Here is a 23,434-nt window from a genome sequence, read left to right as displayed (position 1 = left end):
TTTCTATGCTAGCACTTTTATGGAAAGCTATTTTTGTAGAACTACTATTCCTAGAAAATGAATAATTAATTCTGCGGAGAGTTGTTTTAGACTTTTTTTTTGTAAAAATAAGTCAAATGATGTTTATTATATCATTTTTTCTATTCTTTCCTATTGCCTTTATGTGGAGGTATTTATCTTTTCTAGAATAGTTGTATATTCCTACATTCTTTATTATGTGCAGGTGCAACTTCATGGCTATTAAAATTTATATCTTTATAACCCTTTCTAATTAAGGTTCGATGGTATTATGTTTTCAAAAGTTGGTGGCTATAATTAATTTCTTTTAAATTTGGTTTTTAATAGCATTTGATGTGATGATAGAATCATTCACTTTATTTCATATGTTACAACATTAAGAGAAACATTCTAATGAAGATATTTCTATGTATTTTTATTAGTGACATGTGATGGGAATAATAAATTGATTCACTATGAATAACTTAAGATAGCACCATACATTGTAACATTGTGGCTGCATTATAACTTACAATACTGTAACAAATATAACTATTAAAATAATCGGCCTCCAAGTTATTATGAGGCATGGGAAAATAACAACAATATTTACTTGTATGAGCATGTACAAGCATTACTATACCATCATAGGTATGCATTTATGTAAGTGCATATGTGTGCATATAAATATGTACACATATGTAGCCAAATTTTCATATTCATATGATGATGTAGCCATGGTTATAATTGAACTTATAACTTTTATGTACAATTTTGAATAAATGAGGAATATAATATATTCGTTATTATACTATTCAATTTGATCATCTTATATCATGAGAGACAAAGATGACACGCAGAATTTCATAGAACTCCAACATGTACCTATTATCAAGCAATATGCACGAAGTAAATGCAAGGTAGAAAAAATTACTTTTCTTTTCTAATTATTTACTCTTAATCATTAACAATCATATGTATGCATGCAATTTAAATAAAAACTCTCATTGAATCACACATATGCATTATATACATGATGTGTGATATGTTTCTCATGATAAAATTGTTTACTCAAATGTTTCCGAGCTCTCTCCTCAACCATATTCCCATCTTTGACTAATTTTGCATCCACTTAAACTCATTCACACATTAATAGGTTAGCCTTAAAAAATCATTATCATCGCATATGCATATTCTAAATTGTCATCAATTTCTCATATTAAAATAATATCATTAAAATTTAATTCAAACTTTTAAAAATTAAGTATATCAATCATTACTTTATTTTGTTTAATTCATAAATAAAAATTAAGTAATTAAATATCTAAATCAAGTTTCTATACATTATTTAAAATACAAAAATAATGGGATGCACCAATCTACTTGTCCTTGTACATAGTGCATTTATCTACAATTAACATGATATAAATGGGCCAATCTTCCCTTTTGATTGTCTTTTGCATCCTCTGAACTACCTCAAATTGGGATTTCTTGATTTCTTTGAGCTCCTCCTTCTCATAATGAATAGGGATGATGGGAACAATCAGCCACTAGAGTCTCAAAGAGGCTTTTTCACATTAAATATGCGAGAAGAGATTATATCAATGATATCGTCTTTATTTATAGTGAGCTCATGTCCTACTTGAATTAAAGAGCTACTTGTAATGGCCATTTATATTTTCTTACTAATGGGTTGAATTGGGCTTGGTTTGGAGATCACCATTGAATAACATATTATATAGTATGTATACTAAACCTAAGCCAAGTCATTCTTCTTTATAGTGTTGATTTTGTAAAGTTGAAACAAAGTTGTAGGCAGTCACAAAAGTTTTTATGGATAGGTAGTATTATCCCATGTTTGAATGTGGTTGTTTAAGTATATTTTCTGGTTAATTTGAGTGTTCCCATGCAAATTTTTAAGTATGGGGAAATCATAAATTGGAACCTTTCCCTATTTTAGTGGAGTAGCCACTTCTTAAAAATTAAAAATTAGCATTGAAAAAAATGGGGACTAGAAATAAGCAACAATTGCTTATTGGTTAGAATGACACATGGCTCCATGTTTTTCTCTCTCTTTTCTATGTCTCCTATTTTTTGTCCATATTTTATCATAATAATTATTAATGATTTTATTTAAAATATAGTCTAAGATGATTCCTTAACAAAATTTGACATTCATGGGGCCACTAGCTCCAAAAAAATTTACTTAAATATTGAGTAGTGGTTGCTAGCCAAGATAACCTAAGTAGCTGCATGAGGACATTCCCTTATAGAAATACATTATCTTCAATGAAAATTGTGCCATTTACTAATGCACAAACCATGGCTTTGTTGTCAATCATAGCAAGGGCTTCATGGTTCTCTAGCATTTTGTTTCCCCCTCCTTTCTTGGTTTCCTTCCTAATACTCATCATTATTCACCTGAATTTGGAAACCAAGGTAACAATGTGCCCTGGCCTCCATTATTTCTTGCTGAGGAAGAACACCTTTTCCTCAAATGATCTTTTGGAGTGGCCAAAACCAAAAAGTCCAATGCGACCACACTCTTTGCATTCTTGTGTGCCCTAACTCTAGAGGGTTCACATGCTCTATTTGTTGTTTGCTCCATAAAATTCCTTAATTAATTATATGCAATGTTAATTAATTGTATGCAATCTTCAGATTCATCATGGAGGATCTAGAGAAAATCAACAAGAAGATTATTCAGAAGAATTTTGAATTGGTGCACTCTCTCAATTGAGTGCTTTTTCTTGTTTTTTGGGGGCTTTTTGTGTTGTTTTTGGCTTTGGGTCTGTGTGGGGTTTGTCCCCTATTTTGCTTCTATTTAATGTTTGTTTGGCTGCTGGCCTTGGTCTATAAAACTTTGGGTTTTGGGTCCCTATAAAACCCATTTATCTTTATCCAAAACTATTACTAAAGATAAAGGGTATCTAGTTTTAGTTTTTAATATCATTACAAAAGAGCATGTGCTATATATTATTTGAAAAAGGTGATTTCATCTCATTGTACTTTATTTTTAGCTTTAAAACTAACTCTTTCAACACTTGTCTTAGTTGATGTATTCCTATATAATTTTTAATTGTAATTGTATGCACTCTTGAATTGTTAATTTTAGGCTTCTTGACTTGAGATGCCTTAAGAGTTTGTGTACCAAATATTAGGTGGAAGGAAATGTGGAGAGTGAAACTCCTTACTAGGGGAGGCTTTCATTCGGGAAAATGCAGATATATTATTTTTTAACAAATGAATAAATGACATCACGATCTAAGAGGCCATCAAGTTGCTTCCACATCTATATTAACTACTTTCATGCCTAAATCTCTCTTTAAAGTTGCAAGGAAAATCAAATCTTATTCCTTATACAATTTTTTTATTTAAAACAAAATATTTTATGAGAATACCAAATGTAGATGTAAGGAATCATAATAATTATATGCATATATTAATTAATATTTTCAAAATCTCTTGTAAACAGTGTAATTTAACAGTATTTACCTTAGCTGTTCCCTGGAGTGCATTTTGAAGAACATCCCTTGATTTTGTTGTAGCAAAAATTCATGGGAATATTGAATCATGTATTGTTTTATGAATGATGAAGAGATCATTTGCATCACTCTTTATGCTTTCATTAAGTTTATCTAATTGTGCTTGTGTCCAAGAGGCAAGCACCGGTGCATGTAGGTTCTAAATAGCCATTTGCAACTAGATCCCATAAATCTTGAGCAATGAACAATGTTTTCATTTTGATCATCCAAAATTCATTGCTTCTCATTTAAACAAAGAAATAAAGGAAAATTGACATTGTGATAATTTAGAAGGTTTTCCCTACAATTCTATGGTGAAGTAGATCTACAGTTGAGATTGGCCCTACTATTTTATGGGGTATTCTACGGATGGTGGAAACTATAGTTGCAAATGCTTAGATATGATGAACGAATGCCATGTCACTCGCTCCTGATTTGCAGTAGAGTCAGTGACCAGACCAACCGCTTTAAATTGATTATGAGACGCAGCGACCAATATAAAAAAATTGATGGGCCCCTACTATTCTAAGGGCTACTCAACAGATAGATACTTCTATTCCCCCCCCTCCCCCCCTCCAATAAGTCTATAGTTGTGGGTGGGAGGCAATATAGATACTATTTTAAGGGCCAAAAATGAACTGGGGAACTTTTGAATGACTATATTGATTTTAGAGATGCCAAGATCCCGCCCGAGATTACCGGTAGAAGATTGAACCTAACGCTAAACTGATGAGTACATGAATTGATCGGTTGACCGCTCCGCTCCCAACTGGCCGCCTTTAGGCTAACTATTAATAGTGCATAGTGCCATCCATCTATAGCCCAATTGAATGATTGGGTATAGGGCTTGTTCCATTCCGTCTGTTCGGCCTGGCCATCTATATATTGTGTAGATCAGAATGACAGTTAGAGTTCCTCGATGCCCCTACTAATCTAAACGGGGAGCCCATATAATATAGGGCTGCCAGTGAACTAACCAACCCTCCGAAAGCCCCAGAGAGGGATAATTGATGGAGAGCGACAACGAGCCATAGCCATTTAAGTTGTTGCCATGGCTCGAGATTCCATACGTAACATGCCCCACTATGGAGGTAGGGTGTCTGCTTGCCTCTATAGTTCCCTCCCATGTCAATTAATTAGTACCATAGAATGTCGAGGGCCTATTGCCATAGTAGGGAGCCCATTACAAGCCCTTTAGAATGGTAGTAATTAATTCGGAATTAATAAACCTGCTAGAATACGCTAGCATAAGGATGGCCCTACTATTCTATGGTAAGGAATAGTGGTTTGGGTAGGTGGGAAGCAGCTAATATTGTGGGAGGGTTGGGGGTGGCCCCTGCTATTCTATGGCTAGCCTAAGCCGGCCTATCCTATAATTTCTAAGGGCTAAGGGCAGATTCTATACGTAACATGAAGAATCAACAATAATCTGAAACCCCTAAGAATAGGTGCGTAGTCTGATTCTGGAGGAATAGGTGCACCCCCCCCCCACATGTATAGTTGGTAAGGTAAGCACCACCATCCGACTAGAGTTCAGTAGGGCTATTGGCCGACCTACCTGTTCAATATCAGAATGGGAACTAGGCGATTTCGGTCACTTTCACAGTCATGTTCGCCAGACCCCTTTATAATAGTAGGCGAAATTCCGAGATGGACCTTCCTTTCAAGGGGCCTTACTATTCTTAGCAGTTTGGTCACTTTCCCAGGCATGTCCACGAGACTTTTTCGAAATGGATAGATCCAGTATTAGCGAAATGGACGTTGGTCACAAAATGCCCTCTCTTTTCTAAAATGGCCCCGCGTTTCAAATTGTTGGTCGACATGATTCACCGATTGATACTCGATTCACCAATTCTTCTTGCAAGTTGTCAAAACCTGAACTTCAATTGACGAATGAAGAGATAGCTTCAATTTCCACTTGACATTATAGTCAAAATGCCCTCGTCCTAATGGCGAGAAGAAAGTTGTCGCCGTAACGATGTAGACTAATTTAGACTACCCTGGTGATAATTTTGACACTTAGCCCTCTCTTTACTCGACATTATAGTTTCAAAATGTTGCCTATAGTTCCCACATGAACACCCGTGTTGGCAAATTTCATAGATTCTATACGTAACATGCCATTTACTCGATTCATCGGGAATTATCACTACCATGTTATCAACCGATCACCATAGAATTGTAGGGCCACCCGAGCTCCCAACCCTAACTTCCGGTAGGGGGTTCAGGATGGTAGAGGAGATCTCCCCGGACCAGCAGCTATAAATAATAGCTCTGATTGAACCGCCGAGCTTGTTCCACCATGGTAGGGGGCGGTAACCTGATCGGGTATGGTAGTTTTCACCAGCGGGCAAAATACCAGGGCTGTAATTTGCGATAATAAAGGTAATAGGAGAAACTTCTTGTTAAACCGGGTTTGCGGGTCATGTATTTACTTCTCTGGTAAAAGCTCTCAATTTTTGCAAGGGAGCCCAAGCACACAGGCAAAGCACATAGTCTGACTGGTGCCATCTCTCTATCGACGAACAACACATCTCCCCGAGGTGGAGGGCTAAGCTGTTTCGCAGGTACAACAGAATCTGCGCTGTAAGGATATATAACTAAGGGTTATGGAACTTAAGTGCATTAAGGTCCATTCGCATTGGTTATTAATCTGGATATGGAATAACTCTATCTGGGGCTGGGGAACAAACAGCTGCCTCCGCCTATGATAGGTTCTGGGTTACGCTCGACTATCCTTGTGCTCTTAATAGGATTGCACACCCAACAGCGTAAGGCTCGGGTCCGATACTATTATCTGCACCTAAAGGATCTGATTCCCGGTAAATAAGCTTTCGAACTGTCTCCGTAATTGGCTCGGATGCTTCCATTGCTGCTTAATAACCCCGGTCTTTCTCTGCCTCTTGAGTCTCCGCTGATGGTTATGGATTAAGAATATAAACCAACTCTGTTGCTAATTATGGATAAACTCGGTAAGCTGTCGCTGGATCAACCCGGAGCCCTCAAATTATATGGGCTCTGTTGCTTCTGGTTCAATTGCGCCGATGTTTCCCGAATTTGATGACACAGATATTGTTGCCAAGTTCTATAAATACATTCAATTTATTATCAGAATTAATAGGAAATAGCCATTGACTCAACAAAAACCCATTGATATGCGCGCTGATTCAAGTGTATGGTATCCGAATATTAGGGGCCCACCAGGGCGATTCCATTTCATTTCATTATCTTTATAGCAGCGACGGACACAGCTTGGATTCGAGCAAAATAAAGGAGCAGCTACCCGCTCCTAGCTTTTATATTGTATTACCTACGAACCTAAGCCTATCTAGAATCGACTTCCCATCTGCGGGGAGGAAAGGTGGGTCCCCCCCACAATTATTCCTCCAACGAATACCCATAGAATTGTAGGGGCATTCTCCCCTACTCATTTCCCCTACTCATGAATCCTGACGACTCAGAGAAGTCTGTTAAGCTTCTCCTTCACATTGCGACTCTTGTTACTTTAAAAAAAAAAAAATTCCTGCAACCAAACCAAATTCTGATACCAATTGTTGGATTTAAAAGAGATAACGGTGTGCAGAAAAATAAAAATAAACCAGAAATTGTTATAGATTGCTGCAGCAACTATGATATTATTAATCTTCATATAGATTACGAAAGCAGACACAGATACAGAGCTCTGTAGAAATCTCTTATCTGTTCTGATAACAATATACAAATTATTACAATAGCCCTTATTTATAGTTACGGAAAGGTTGTTTATAAACTTGCAGTGCACAACAAGATAAGACAAGATAAGCATCAGATTGCAGGTGGTGGATGATGGGGATAAGAATGCTATTTTGCAAACAAGGCAGTACTGAATGATTAAGGCGGTGCTTTGGCGGTCTTCGATCGTTAAGTTATGGAAAACTGGGTCGGTGTTCCCCCATCTAAGTATTATCTTTATCATGGATGGGGTAGAATTATATCTAACAATAATATGAACTCTATCTATGCAATGCAAAATAGATCAGTTATGAACAATTAACAGTAATTAAATTTTAGAATGTTTTAAAATCAAAGATTCATGTTCAATAATTACTCCAAACATGATGTATGTTGAATTCCAAAGGTTTTTTTTTTATTACTATCAATAAAGATTTTTTCAAAAGATTTGTTGTATCTATGGATAATAGGATCTAATAAAATAAAGAAAGTATACAGCTAGTCTTAAATCATACACAGTAAACAACATATTAAGTCTAGATATTGTGACTCAATTCTGAATATTTAACATTTTTAAATTTAAAAATCGAAACTCAATGTGTATAATTTAAAACATTCACACATGGACTGCCTGTCTTGCGTTTGGAAGCAACATATATGATAAAAAGTAGTACGAGAGAAAAAAAAGTAGCCAACAGTTGCAATATTATATGGAATACTCAGGTGGTTATGACCTACATTGCATGAGAGGAATTGAAACAAACGCAAAATATAAATATAAAAAAATAATGGAGGAGTGGATTTGCACTTTCTCTGAAACTTCACAACTGCGACGCGTCAGTCATCCCGAAAGAGCTCGTATTAATCAGACAAAACTTGAAAAAGAAAAGTAATCCTGTCTGCAACCAAAACTATAAAATAATATAGTTTAATGGTTCTGATCATATGGTGGGAGGCAAAGAATCTAGACTCCCACCTGACAGATTTCAAGCGTTCACATAGAATTCGAGAGAATATTATAGTTTAGTACTTAATTTCCAGCGAAAGAAACAGATTTGGGCAATTTTGATTAGAAAAGAATACGAACCGTAGCGGACTCGGAGCTAGGAAAAATGAATTTATGTAACGATTAAGATATCTCAACTGGTCTTTAGTTAACAACTATTAATAAAGATCAAGAGTTTCTAGTTTCAGTTTCTAATATCATTATAAAAGAGCATGTGCTACATATTCTTTGAAAAAAGTAATTTCATCTCATTGTACTTTATTTTTAGCTTTAAAACTGACTTTTTCAACACTGGTCTTAGTTGATGTAGTTGATGTATTCCTATCTAATGCTTAATAGCATTATAATTGTATGCAGTTTTTGAATTGTTAATTTTAGACTTCTTGACTCGAGATGCCTTTCTCAAGACTGTGTATCAAATATTAGGTGGAAGGAAATGTGGAGAAGGGGCAACTCCTTACTAGGCTAGCCTTTCACTTGGAAAAATATACATATATTTAAAAAAAATAAAAAAAAAATAACATCACTCTATATATACACAGGCAAAGATGGTGATCAAAACAATTAAATTGAGATCAGATGAGCTACATACCAATGAGACTCTTAGTGCAAGTATATAAACTAATTTAAACTAGTTTAACTTCCCAAGGGGTGTCCCATTGTTCTCTATCTCACAGGATCCCTAAAGCCAATGTTTTTCTCTCAGATCATTGAGCAAATGACTTAGGAATGACAACTCCAAGAACGAGTGATATTGTGATCTATATGCATGAATGCATTCTAAGATCTATATGATATGTTAAAAGCTATGATGTTAAAGCTAAGATGAAGATAGTGACATGATAATGAGATTAACAAATTATCCTAACATGATATACTAGCCTAGCATGAATATTCTATGATTTGAAAAATGCTTCTAAATGCTATGATGATATTTTAACAAAGAGATGCCAAAATGCTTAATAAATTAGACTATAATGTAGATGAATGAAACTTGGATATATGGAAAATGAAGAATGAGAGTTCTATTTATAGGGAAAATAGGGCAATGGATGGTTAAGATTGAATAATCTTAACAATGGCTAGGATTGAAAGTTACTCAATCCATGTTTACAATTTTCACCAATGAAATGGTGAGAATTGTCAACAAGAGGTTGCTCCAGAGGAGATGCAAGAGGCATTAAATGCCTGAAAATACATGAAGGTTATCTTAGGAGGTAAGGGTTAAGGTTAGGTTAGGGTTATCCATTGGATAAAGCTTTTACCCAAGGGTTAAACTCATGTAAGAGTTAAATGGATAACTATGGTCAAATTCATAAGTCCTTGATGAGACCCTTGGGTCAAAAAAGATGGTTAAGTTAGAGGAAAGTCTCTAACCAAAGGTCAAAGGTGAGTTAACCATAAATGGTTATGCAATAGCCTTCAATGGTTTGGAAGACTTTAGAGGTTGACCATTTGAAGACATAAAGCCTTTAATGGTTATTGAAGACTTTGGAGGTTTTTGAGAAGTGACTTCCTTTTAATTAGGAATGTGCAAATGATTAGGATAGGATTAGGATAAATTGGAAGTGATTAGAAGAATCTAGAAGGAGTTTAGGAGGTAAGTGGGAGATGTAGGAAAATGCAAGTGGAGGAGGGAAAATAATTTTAATTAAAATAAAATTGTTTTATTTCAACCAAAATAGAGGTAACTTGCATAAATACAAGTGGGGGGATTTAATTAAATGAAAATTTAATTAAAAGGAAGAAAGGAGAATTAATTAAAGAAAGTAATTTATTTAATTAAAGGCTAGAAAAGGTTTAGGTAAATTTAATTAAATAAATTGAATAATTTATTTAACCAAATAGATGAAAATGAAAAAATTAATTAAATAGGATTTAATTAATAAGAGGATAGGGTTAAAATAAATATTAAATATTTATTTAAGAAAGTGGTCAGATTTATACGTTTACATTTTGCCCCTCTTTGAAGTGACGTGTGTGCACATGTTGATTCAAAGAAAATCGCTGGATATGGTGCCAAAAAATTTCGATATGATCCTTTAGGTCAAAATGTTTGATATGATGTCCCAGATATAAAAAGTTGATTTTGATATGATATGCTGATATGAGACTAATGTGGAGATTCGATATGATAATGCCCCCTCAGGAGATCGTTCATGCACTAAAGACATGAATCATCTCTCGAAAGTAGAAGAAAGCTATTTGAAAGATAGAAGAGTGGATAGTTGATTATATGTGTGGGTTTGATAAGATATATTATATTGGTTGGATTGATAAGATTGATCAGATTGAGATTAATTTTGGTTTCAGGAATGATGCCTCCTGTATAAGACAAAGATGTTCAAAACATTTGGTTTCAGGAACGATATATCCTATATAAGACTTGATCAAAACGTTTGGTTTCAGGAAAGATACATCTTGTATAAGACTTGATAGAATGGATCAAATGAAATAGATTGATAGAACTGATAAGATTGGAATCAAGTTTGGTTTTAGGAATGACACCTCCTGTATAAGACAAAGATGATCAAAACATCTAGTTTCAGGAACGATATATCCTGTATGAGACTTGATAGATGAGAGTTGGATGAATAATGAAGATATAAAAGTTAAGAAATATTCCATGATGATTCGATAGATATGCATGCAAGGGATGCAATGATGAATGTGACTAGATGATGATGATGTGATGTATCTTGAAAATGAGATGTAAATGATAATGATAATGATATGAGACTAATGAAAGATTAAAATGATATGCAACTTAGTGCAAGTTTTAAGATTATATATGGAACCTACTACAATTGTATGCAACTAATTTGATATAAATTCAACTAAATGATCACTTTAATTATGTCATTGTCATTCTTGTTAGTCACTTGTTTGTGCTCCTTTAGTCATCATTGAGCTTTTGATATGTTGAAAGTTAATACAAGCATCATGGTATAATTAAACCCTGATGACCTAAGTATAACTTAAATGATTTTTAATATTCCAAGATGACACAAGCGTCGAGGTATAATTGAACCAAGATGACCTAAGTGTTGCTTGCATAAAACAGACAAGAGTTAACCATTTGTATGTGCAAAATGGAAAATGTCTTCAATGATATGTTTTCAATCATGTCTCGAGATAAATTTTCACTATACGAATGATCACCTCACATATAGACAACCAAAGAAAATTATTGGACTCCTTCATTGCTTCTCTAGGTCAGTGCATCCTTGAGTAGCTTAGCAGATCTAATGATTCAAAAATCAAGATTCAAATAGTCAAAACTTCATGCCAAATGTAAAAAAATCACAATTCAGAATAAATCATCCATCGTGTGTGTGTTGAAGTTGTAGTGGGATAATAATCCCATGTTCTAGTCCGATGAGCAGTTTTGATAGTGGTTTCCTTAGTATGCTATGATCCTTGTTTATTGTATGAATGTTAAAGTGAGATGAATGCTGCCCCCAGTTATGGATACTCATCGATGTGGATATATACATTGATCACCAAGACATGGTGGGATATGATATGGATAACTATTTAGATAAACAAGGATAGTGGCTATGCTAAGTATGTCCTGGGTAATGTTGTGTGTATAAGTGTTTTGCAATGGCTATGAGCTGATATCAGATGGAGCAAAGATATGATGCAAGTGCCAATAGATACAGGAGTTGTTCTCTCACAAATAGCACCTGTTGCCAGGTTTTCACCACTTATTTTTATTGCACTTTTTTATTTGTTTTTGATTGTTTTTTAAAGATGAAATATGTACTACCATCAATTTGATAAAGATATGGCTAACTAGGACAAAATCCAGTAGTCATAATGATCTATTTCATTGTTTTGATTTGTTTGATGATTGATAGGAATATCAGGTTTCAAAGAGTGAGTACCTCATATAAGACCGATCTGTCTAGTTTCAAGTGTACCTATCCTTGTATAAGACATGTTGATGTTGATGTTGATGTTGATAGATTGATTGATTAACAAAACTCGATGATTGATATGATGTTTGGTTTCAAAGAATGAGTACCCCATATAAGACTGATCTGTCTAGTTTCGAGTTTGCCTTTCCTTGTATAAGACATGTTGATGTTGATAGATTTTGATTGATGAATTGATTAACAGGACATGTGATCAGTTTGATTACATAGACTTTGGAGATTTTGTCTATTGTTGATCTAATTTGATGGATTGTCCATGCTTTCATGCTTTGATTTTCAATTTTTATTTGATTTTGTCGATTTTTTAATTTTTAATTTCTATATATTTTGATTTTTGGAGTTTTTTGGATTAGAAGAAAGATGTATTTGGTTTCCCTAATGTATAGAAAGACAAGGAACATTATGAATGAATGACTGAACTGTTGAGGTGGAAATGGATAGGAGAAAGATGGAGGTAGCTTATGAGGAGACACGTCAAGAGCTTTTTTGAAATCATGTTTTTGTCCTTAGTTTTGATCAAGATCAAGGATGGAAAAGAGGATATGGATAGGAGAAACAAGATCATAGATAGTGAGGGATGATGGAAACAATGAATAGATAGGATAAGGGATATTTGACTAAAGGGTATGGATAAGGTGAGATATGGTAGGAAGAATAAACTGGATGAACTTTTCCCCCAAGCATAGAGGTTTCCATTTTCAAAAAAGAAATATGTAAGATTGTCACAACATCTAGCACCACTTGAATAAGTGTTCTTGAACTTTTTAAAGATAGAGACTCAACCCACACTTAGAACCTCTAGAAAAATTCAACTGAACATATAGAGCGACTAGGAAGCATACTCAAAAGGGAAGAATAAACCCACACTTAGAACCTCTAGAAAAATTCAACTGAACATATAGAGCGAATAGGAAGCATACTCAAAAGGGAAGAATAATCCCAAATTGGATCATGGTATTTAGTCTTTGATTACCCATGTGTGTGCAAGTGGGTTCATCTCGGTTCATATGATCATTGTAATCTTCAGAATCGAACGTGGCTAGCTACATGAGTTACCCTGACTTCAAAAACATCTTGGATAGAGCTTCGTTGCCAGCAAGAGTCCATAGCCCTGACGAGGTTATCATTGTAATCTCACAAATATTGCTCCATTTCCAACCGGACGTGCATAGCCCTGATGGATTTATTTGCATGTTCCCATAGCCAAGAATTTTGATACTGTATTTCATTGCATTTTTCTTTTCTTGATATTTATTTTCTTGCTCATGCTTTTGATCTTTTGATATTGTCTTTTAACTCTTTATTTTTCTTGCATTGGCTTGTAAGTGATGAAAGTTACGTGGGATTGATAATTACAGTGGCGTTGAAGTAATATTTTAGATTTTTCCATAGCCATGTCTTTGACTAAGAGATCACAATGATTTAGAGAAATTGATTAAGTGTATGAGATATAGTAATAAAAAGATGTTGGTACCAAGATACGATAAGTGGTTCTTTCCTGGATTGAGTGTGTATCCCAACCAAAAGAAAATGTTAAAGAGGAACAACCTCAGATTCTAAAGCATTTCATGAATAGATATCTAAGAAAAGGACTGAACATGAGATTTGAGCATGGGCAAGCATGTGAAAAAATGACACCAATGCCTATTTCACAGATGAAACATTTATGCAAAGGATTAAATGAAAGGGATGGAAGAATGGAAAAGAGTTGTTGGATAATAAATAAAATGTTTGAAGATTTGTGCGAGGATAGAGGAAATGTATTCAAGATGAGTGTTGGTACACAACTTGAGAAGTGATGAAGAGATGGAGGAAAGTTGAATTTTGAGACATAAGGATCCAAAATAGATAAAATAAATAATAGAAGAATAGTTTTGGAAAGATGTTTAGATAGATGGTTGGAAGAAGTTAAAAGATGGCGCCTTTGTTGATATTTCTTATGGATCATTTGAGGTGATGGATTGGTGGATGGATGGAGGTAAGGATCCAAGATGGATGGAAGTGATGGAGAGTTTGACTTTTGAATGAAAAGACCTAAAATGGATTTGGAGGATGAAGAGTTTGACTTTGGAATGAAAGGACCTAAAATGGATTTGGATGATGAAAAGTTTGACTTTGGAATGAAAGGACCTAAAATGGATTTGGATGATGAAAGGATTCCTTGATCTTGATCTTGACTTGTAGTAGGATCATTTGAGTTTGTGTTTTTTTCTCGATTTTGAATTAGATTAGTGAAGGAGATGGAAGGGATATCATGCTCTTTCTTAGGAGGTGGATGTTGAATGGAACTCTTCTCTTGAGATAAAAGGGGATCATTGTGGATGGAATACCAAAATCTTAGGGGATCATCATAAGATTCTTAATAGGTGGGATCTTGATCAAAAATAGGATTAGATTGAAGAGCCATGATATCTTGATCTTGATTTAGGCTAGGACTCATTTCCTTTGAATAATATTCTTCTTTTCAAGTGATAAGGGATGGTCACATGAGCGATCAAAGTTTCAGTTTGGATAGGTTGATGCTGTTGACTTGATGGATTTTTTGTTTCAGATACTCAAGCTTACTAAGTTGAATAGAGGGTTTGTTTGATAGGCCCCTATGACAAAGCACATCAAATGATATGGATAAAGTCTCCCGATATGGAAACTTGATTTGACTAACTTTAATACCTAGCTAGGTATTGTTGTCGCTAAGATAGTTGGATGATAAACTCCTGATCACTTGGTTTGATACTCCCCTAATCTTGTTGGATAAAAATCTTGCCTAAAGATAGTTGAAAAGTTGATATCTCTTTCTAAGGGTGCTTAGTTGGATTTGGAAATTTCTCACTTATGATCCTTCTTTGTAATTTTTGTTGGATTTTACCAGAGGACCTAAAAGGGTATCCGAAACTATTGATGAAAATTTTACAAGGTGACTGGATTGCTCTATGTTTTGTTCTATTTTTTTTTATCATGCTTTAAAATAGAGCCCTGATGCGCTAAAGGATGACCCCAAAGTGCTATGTACAAAACATTCCAAATGTGCTATGCTGCCTCTCCAATGAACTATTTTATACTATTTGATAGCACAATTGATGAATTGGTTATGCAATAATATGTCCCTCTAAGGCGCTAATATTTGGTGCAAATGCGCTATAATATGTTTTAGATGCACTAGGATGATGCTTCTATACACTACAAAAATGTTGGTAAGTGCTATCTGAGTTATCACCAATATGATAATGATCATGCACTAATTTGAGTGATGGAAGTGCTAACTGTTGGTTGGCATGCACTATTTTATGGTTGAGATGTGCTAGGTTGATGCTCCTACGCACTGACTATCCTAATAACTTTGTTTTGATGATTTTTATGAGATGTTGAGAAATGAATTTTATGATTTGATGGATGATTTTCTGATTAAATAATTTGAAAACACAACAGATTGAAGTGATAGCAATTTGTCTATGCTAAACAAATAGTGTATCTTCTTTTGAGGATGTTTTTAAATCCCCGATGTTTTCACTAGTTTGGATACAAAGAAGACATATCAAGTAGACTCTTTATTCAAAGGTCATTAACAATATCTTAGCCCACTAGTCTCAATACTTCGTCAACTCAAACAACCTTGTAACCCCCTAGGGGGTGCCCATTTTTTTGCCTATGTCCAGAAATTAACCCAAAGTGAATTGCTTCACAATTGAGTAGTTATCTTGGGAGATATATGGTGAGTGATCTTGGGGGCGGATTCTTCCCCACCATTGCACTATGATATTGTTAATGTTTGGTAACTGACTCGGCTCAAAGTTTTTAATTCTAAGGTTCGTAATCAGGCTTTCATTTGGTCTTTAGTGATAAACTTCCTCGAGAGGCTTCCCAACCTTTAGAACAAAGGCTTTACATATCTTAAAGATACTGGGGGAAGACTAATCACTGAGAAAAACCATTGGAGGGGGTTTTCATCAACGCCCACATTTGATTATATAGTGGGTTGGAATACTTGGTGATAAATTCATTTCCCACTTAGGTCGTTCCCCTCTCATCGGTCTTAATGGTGCCCTAAGGGAAACTTGGGAGGGAAGGCTTTCTAAAGGTGTTAATTCATAAAACTGAAAGAAATCATAAAAGAGATGGTTTTGGCTTTTTTATCACCCTTTGAAGGTGAGAGCATATACCTATCACCTCACAAACACAAAAGACAATGATTCCTTTTAAAACCTTCATTGCAAAATTGTCTAAGCTAGATAGAGATGTTGCTCCAACAAGACATGATGTTCTTTTTAAATGAATATAGAAATGTGTGAAGATGGAAAAAATTTTGAACTTAAAAAAATCTGGGTCAACCAAAGTAAATTCGTCAAATGAATAACAATGGTTTTGCAATCTTGAAAGCTATTTTTGAAATGAAGTGAAGTTTCTTTTAACTTCCAAATGAAAAATGAGGTTCAGTTTAATCAACACCAAAAGAAAATGATGTTCAATTTTTACCCTTTTCAGAAATGTGAAATTTTATTGATTCTTTTTAAGGCCAAAGAAAGATGATCCTATCTTGCATAAAAGGAAAGATTTGATTTTTTTGTAGTTCTTTTTAATGATGCAAGAAAGAAAGATGAAGTCTATTTTAGGCACCAAAAAGAAATGATGAAGTTCTTTTTAAGCATCCACAAGAAAGGTGAAATTCATTTTAAGCCTTTGCAATAAGAAAAATGAGTTCTTTTTACCAACTTATAAAAGAAAGTAAATAAAACTAATGGTGGGCTTCACAAGCCTAATTTTTTTGACTCTGTGATACATTTTTCTTCTCTGTTAGAGGTATGCGCTAAACTTTCGCACATATGCGCTAAAATATGATGCAAAAGCACTAAAAGAAAGAACCTACGCGCTATTCTGATGCTTGAATGCACTAAAATAGTGCTCCCATGTGTTTGACCAAGCAAAGAGGGGTATGCACCAGAAATATAGTAGGATGCGCTAAGTCATTGTCTCTATGCGCTAAATTTCACCACAGATGTGCTAAAGAAAGTCTCGGACATGCTATTTTGCAATTCTGATGTGATTGTTGTTTTCTACCTACACACAAAATTATGTTATTTTTGGGGACGTGCCCCACGGTGAGCACCAGAAAAGTATGCAGGAAAAGGTGGTGATCAAAACAAATAAATCAAGATTAGATGACCTACATACCAATGAGACTCTCAGTGCAATTATATAAACTAATTTGAACTAGTTTAACTTCCCAAGGGGTGTCTCATTGTTCTTTATCTCATAGGATCCCTAAAGCCAATGTTTTTCTCTCAGATCATTGAGCAAATGACTTAGGAATGACAACTCCAAGAGCGAGTCATATTGTGATCTATATGCATGAATGCATTCTAAGATCTATATGATATGTTAAAATCTATGATGTTTAAGCTAAGATAAAGATAGTGATATGATAATGAGATTAACAAATTATCCTAACATGATATACTAGAAGAGCATGAATATTCTATGATATGAAAAATGCTTCTAAATGCTATGATGATATTTTAACAAAGAGAGGCTAAAATACTTGATAAATTAGACTATAATTTAGATGCATGCAACTAGGATATATGGAAAATGAAGAATAAGAGCTCCATTTATAGGGAAAATAGGGTAATGGATGGTTAAAATTTAATAATATTAACAATGTCAAGCATTGAAAGTTTCTCAATCCCTGTTTACAATTTTCACCAATGAAATGGTGACAATTGTCAACAAGAGGTTGCTTGAGAGGAGATGAAAGAGACATTAAATGCGTGAGAAGACTTGAAGGTTACCTTAGGAGGTAAGGGTTAATTTTAGGTTAGGGTTATCCATTAGATAAAGCCTTTACCCAAAGGGTAAACTCTTGTGCAAGGGTTAAATGGATAACTATGGTCAAAGCCATAAGTGCTTGATGAGACCCTTGAGTCAAAAGGATGGTTAAGTTAGAGGAAACTCTCTAACCAAATGCCAAAGGTGATTTAACCATAAAAGGTTGTGTAAGATCCTTCAATGGTTTGGAATACTTTAGAGGTTAGCCATTTGAAGACATAAAGCCTTTAATGGTTATTGAAGACTTTGGAGGTTTTTGAGAAGTGACTTCCTTTTAATTGAGAATGTGCAAATGATTAGGATAGGATTAGGCTAAATTGGGAGTGATTAGAAGAATCTAGAAGGGGTTTAGGAGGCAAGTGGGAGATGTAGGGCAATGTGAGTGGATGAAGGAAAATAATTTTAATTAAAATAAAATTGTTTTATTTCAACCAAATTAGATGTAACTTGCATATATACAAGTGGGGGGATTTAATTAAATGTAAATTTAATTAGAAGGAAGAAAGGGGAATTAATTAAATAAAGTGATTTATTTAATTAAAGGCTAGAAAAAGTTTAGGTGAATTTAATTAAACAAATTGAATAATTTATTTAATCAAATATATGAAAATGAAGAAATTATTTAAATAGGATTTAATTAATAGGAGGATAGGGTTAAAATAAATATTAAATATTTATTTAAGAAAGCGGTCAGATTTATATGTCTACAATCACCATCTAAGAAGAGGTCAAGTTGCTTCCATATCTATATTAACTAGTTTCACACCTAAATCTCTCCTTAAGGTTGCAAGGAAAAGAAAATCTTATTCCTTATAAAAGTAATTTATTTGAAACAAAAAATGTCACAAGACTATCAAATGTAGATGTAATGAATTATAATTATTATATGCATATTAATTAATAAATACTACCAAAAAGAATTATAAATATTATTCAGGGTAGTCCAGGGGCTCAATGTGGAGACCCAAGTTCAACTCCCATGAGGGACACCTTTGTGGAATTCTAAGTTGTTACTCTTGGTCTTCCAATGTTCTATGATACTTAATACAAAAATATTATTCAAGGGTTGAAGGGTGGGTATCGAATACTATTATAATGTACAAAGATAAATGCAATAACTACTCCAAACGTGATGTATGTTGAATTCCAATGGTTTGTTTTTATTACTATCAATGAAGATTTCTCCATCAAAGGAAACTGAAAGATTTCCATGGGATCTGATAAAATAAAGAAGTACATGTTGACGGCTAGTCTTAAACCGTACACACTAAGGAACATATTAAGTTTAGAGATTGTGAGTCAATTCTGAATATTTAACACTTTTAAATTTAGAAATGAAAACTCAATGTGTGTGATTTAAACCATTCACACATGAACTACCCAATTTTGTGTTTTGAAGCAAGATATATGATAAAGAGTAGTACGAGAGAAAAAAAAGCATGAAAAAAATATAAATAGCCAACAGTTACAATATTATATGGAATACTCAGGTGGTTATGAGCTACATTCATGCGTCAGAGGAATTGAAACAATCGCAAAATGTAAATATAAAAAAATAATGAAGGTGTGGATTTTGCACTTTTTCTGAAATTTCACGACTGCGACGCGTCAGTCATCCCGAAAGAGCTCGTATTAACCAGACAAAACGTGAAAAAGAAAAGTAATCCTGTCTGCAACCTTGTATAAACCAAAACTATAAAATATAATAGTTTAATGGCTCTGATCATATGGTGGGAGGCAAAGAATCTAGACTCCCACCTTATAGATTTAAAGCGTTCACATAGAATTCGAGAAAATATTATACTTTGGTACTTAATTTCCACCGAAAGAAACAGATTTGGGCAATTTTGATTCGAAAAGAATACGAACAGTAGCGGACTCGGAGCCAGGAAAACATGAATTTTTGTACCGATTAAGATATCTCAACTTATCTTTAGTTAACAACTATTATTAAAGATCAAGGGTTTCTAGTTTCAGTTTCTAATATCATTATAAAAGAGCATGTGCTATATATTCTTTTGAAAAAGTGATTTCATGATCTCATTGTAGTTTATTTTTAGCTTTAAAACTGGCTCTTTCAACACTTGTTTTAGTTGATGTATTCCTATTTAATCTTTAGTTGTAATTGTATGCAATTTTGAATTGTTAATTTTAGACTTTTTGATTTGAGATGTCTTTCTCAAGACTCATATCAAATATTAGGTGGAAGGAAATATGGAGGGGGCAACTCTTACTAGGGGAGGCTTTTATTTGGAAAAATATACATATATTATTATTTTTTAAATAAATAAATAACATCACCATCTAAGAAGAGGTCAAGTTGTTTCTATATCTATATTAACTAGTTTCACACTTAAATCTCTCTTTAAGGTTGCAAGGAAAAGAAAATCTTATTCCTTTACAAATAATTTATTTAAAACAAAAAATGTCATGAGAATATCAAATGTAGATGTAATGAATGATGATTATTATATGCATATATTAATTAATAAATACTACCAAAAAAGAATTACAAATATTATTCAAGGGTTAAAAGGTGGGTATTGAATATTATTATAATATAAATAATGAAATTTGAAATTGAGATGAAAGTAAGTCTAATAAATGAATCATAATGAATGTAAAAGAACAGTACAAAGATAAATGCAATAAATAATTCAAAAAGTCAATGTATAAAAATAACTAAAAAAATTAATGTACCATTACAATCTTTTTAACACAACACCAAACGACATGACAAAATAAAACTAGAACATAATAATTCAGAATTAGTGATACATTAATTGGAATCATGTCTTTAAAATATTAAGTCGAAAAGTGATTTCAAGAGGACAATTTATGCCAATGTGAGAAGAAATAGCAGTATGGCAGCCATGGACACAACAATAAGCCATGGCAGCGAAAAATAACCACCTACGAATTCCCTAAGCACCTGTGCCATAGCAGCCATCGACCCAGCAACCAGCCAGGGCTTGGAAAAATAAGCCGTTACAAATTCACTCCACAAGATCTTATACTTTCTTCTGGTATACCTATGCAACCCCCTTCTGACATCATCAATTACTTTGCAGCCCTGAATAGGGGTAATCCCTCTAGCCATGGAGTTGAACAGATCTGCCACTTGTTGATCACTTGCAAGAAAGTTTCTAATAACATCTGCCTTCGTTAACACGGCAACGTCCTCCTCGGTATCAATGAGCTCATCCATGAATATGCTAAACTGAGTCATGGGTCTTGGATGGTACCTTTGTTTTGTGCTCACTTCCATGACAATAATACTTCTCATTACCAGATCTGATTGCGGGGTTACCCTTAGTTGTGGTAAATAAAGTGTTGATGTATCCTCATCAAATCTCATCCATTGAAGGGCTGGATAAGCTGACGCCCATGTTGTTGCTTCTTCTACCAACACTGGACGGATCTTCACTCCTTGTTGTGTCAGTTCCACTACTGATGGCAGTTTCAGAAGTTCCAGGTTAATCGCCTCGCCATGACTGGAATTTGAGGGGGTATTACGCCAACGGCTAGAAATGCTCTTGAACGAATCAATCCCATTCTGGAAGTAAACTTTTATTTGATCGCGTGGTGAATCTGGCAATTCCGGAGCATCAATATGGGTGTAGGAGCCAACATTTATGCCAGCCATGCCGTGGTAGACTACTTCAAGGACATGACAGCACATGTTGTAGGAATCTGAATTGTACCACATGAAAACTTTATGTCTAATCGCAGATTTCAGCAGCAATTCCATTAAGACGTCCAACTTTTGGTCGGCCACTTCTGTAGAACCCATCTGAATTTGAAGGAGATTCTTCAAAACCCAAAGCGGTATTTGATTTTCAAATAGAAGTATGTCGTCCATAATTCTTTCCCTTGTCGGGTTCTGATAAGTGACATCGAAAACATAATCACACTTCCACGAGAATGCAGCCACTTCCTCCTGATAAATAACCTTACCACTGGAAAAGAATTTTGCATAATTAACAAGAAATTCATAAAGAAAACAAGCATCCCTCGTTACCATCCAGGCTAATTGAATGGGAGTATAAGGAATACATTCACCGTAAAATTCCCGAATCTCCCTGTCCTTGTGCACTATGCAGTTTTCAACAATTGACTCCACAGAAGCGAATCGATCTCTCCTCTGAATTCTCTTTTGCATCCTTCGAACTGCCTCCGATTTGGATTTCTCCATTCCTTTTAGCTCCTCCGTTCCATAATGGAAAGGGCCGATAGAAACAAGATGGGGACTGTACAATTCATCGCTGGAGTCTCTTAGTGGCTTTGGCACACGGAAGATGCGAGAGGATGTTACATCTGCTATATCCTCTTCATCTATCGTGAGCTCATACCCCACTCGAATTACTGAGCTGCTCCTTATGGCCATTTAGGTTTCCTTACTACTGGGCTCAATTAGGGCTTGGTTTGGAGATTACCACAAAGTAACGCATTCCACCGGACTTATAACCTAATTCAAGTAGTTCGTGTTGACCGTGGAAAGTTGAAACAAAACTGTTGGCGACCAACCGGTTTTTGTGGATAATAAGGCGGTATTACAGAAAAAGCATTCTTAGTGGAGGCTGTTCATACTGTGGCTGTGTACTACTTTTTCTCAACACAACAGCCAAATCAATGACGTTTATTGAATATCAAAATAAAAGTAGCTGACAAGTTCTCTAATCTGTTTGGACTGTATAACATTTTCTACACCCACGCCGATTGCTAGACAGGAAGGTTTAATTTTATTATATAGTGATTTGCCAAATACTTTTGTTTTTATATTTGATTTTTTATTTGATTTGATGTGCACGTTCTCCATTAATTCTCAAGGTCAACGGAAATGTGGAGAAGTCGGAGTTCATTTTCCTTACTGGGGAAGGCTTCACTTTGTGAAAACGGTCTCGCATTCTTATAAAATTAAAAATTTCCCTATGCAATTAGGTCGCTTGCACAGGAATAAACCCAAAAAATGCATGGAAATATATAGAGTCAACATCTAGAAGCTATTCAACCATTTGTGACATCATGGTGAGTTAGAAGATTTTTGAAGTTTCACATGGAATTAGGTCGCTTGCATATGAATAAACCCAAAAAATGTATGGAAATATATTGAGTCAACATCTAGAAGCTATTCAACCACTTGTGACGTCATGGCGAGTTAGAAGATTTTTGAAGTTTCATTCAAACTAATATACTTTGAAAAAATATGATTAGTAAATTAATTAAAATATAATGATAAACAAATTTACCAAAATACAGTTGGGAATGTAATTAACATATTCTTTTAAATTTAATGTAACATATGTTCATAGACATAAAAATTCAAAAATATATGCAAAATATGGCATAAAAAATTAAAACAGAGAATATAAAAATTTAAACATACATATGCTTGATCAAATATGGCCAGATTAGGTGATAAAGTAGTAATTTGT

The 23,434-nt window shown here is 34.4% G+C and overlaps 1 protein-coding gene across 1 annotated transcript; it reads right to left on the bottom strand.

Annotated features, from left to right (window-relative positions):
- Positions 1-20,835: 20,835 nt before the first annotated feature.
- Positions 20,836-22,386, bottom strand: LOC131043785 (putative UPF0481 protein At3g02645). The gene has a single exon (XM_057977020.2). The coding sequence runs from the start codon at positions 22,384-22,386 to the stop codon at positions 20,836-20,838; it is 1,551 nt and encodes a 516-aa protein (XP_057833003.2).
- Between the last annotated feature and the right edge of the window lie 1,048 nt (positions 22,387-23,434).

Source organism: Cryptomeria japonica, chromosome 5, assembly GCF_030272615.1.
Source record: "Cryptomeria japonica chromosome 5, Sugi_1.0, whole genome shotgun sequence".
In the NCBI taxonomy this organism is placed as follows: Eukaryota; Viridiplantae; Streptophyta; class Pinopsida; order Cupressales; family Cupressaceae; genus Cryptomeria; species Cryptomeria japonica.
Note: the sequence above shows the minus strand (reverse complement) of the source record. Positions and strands in the feature narration are given on the sequence as shown.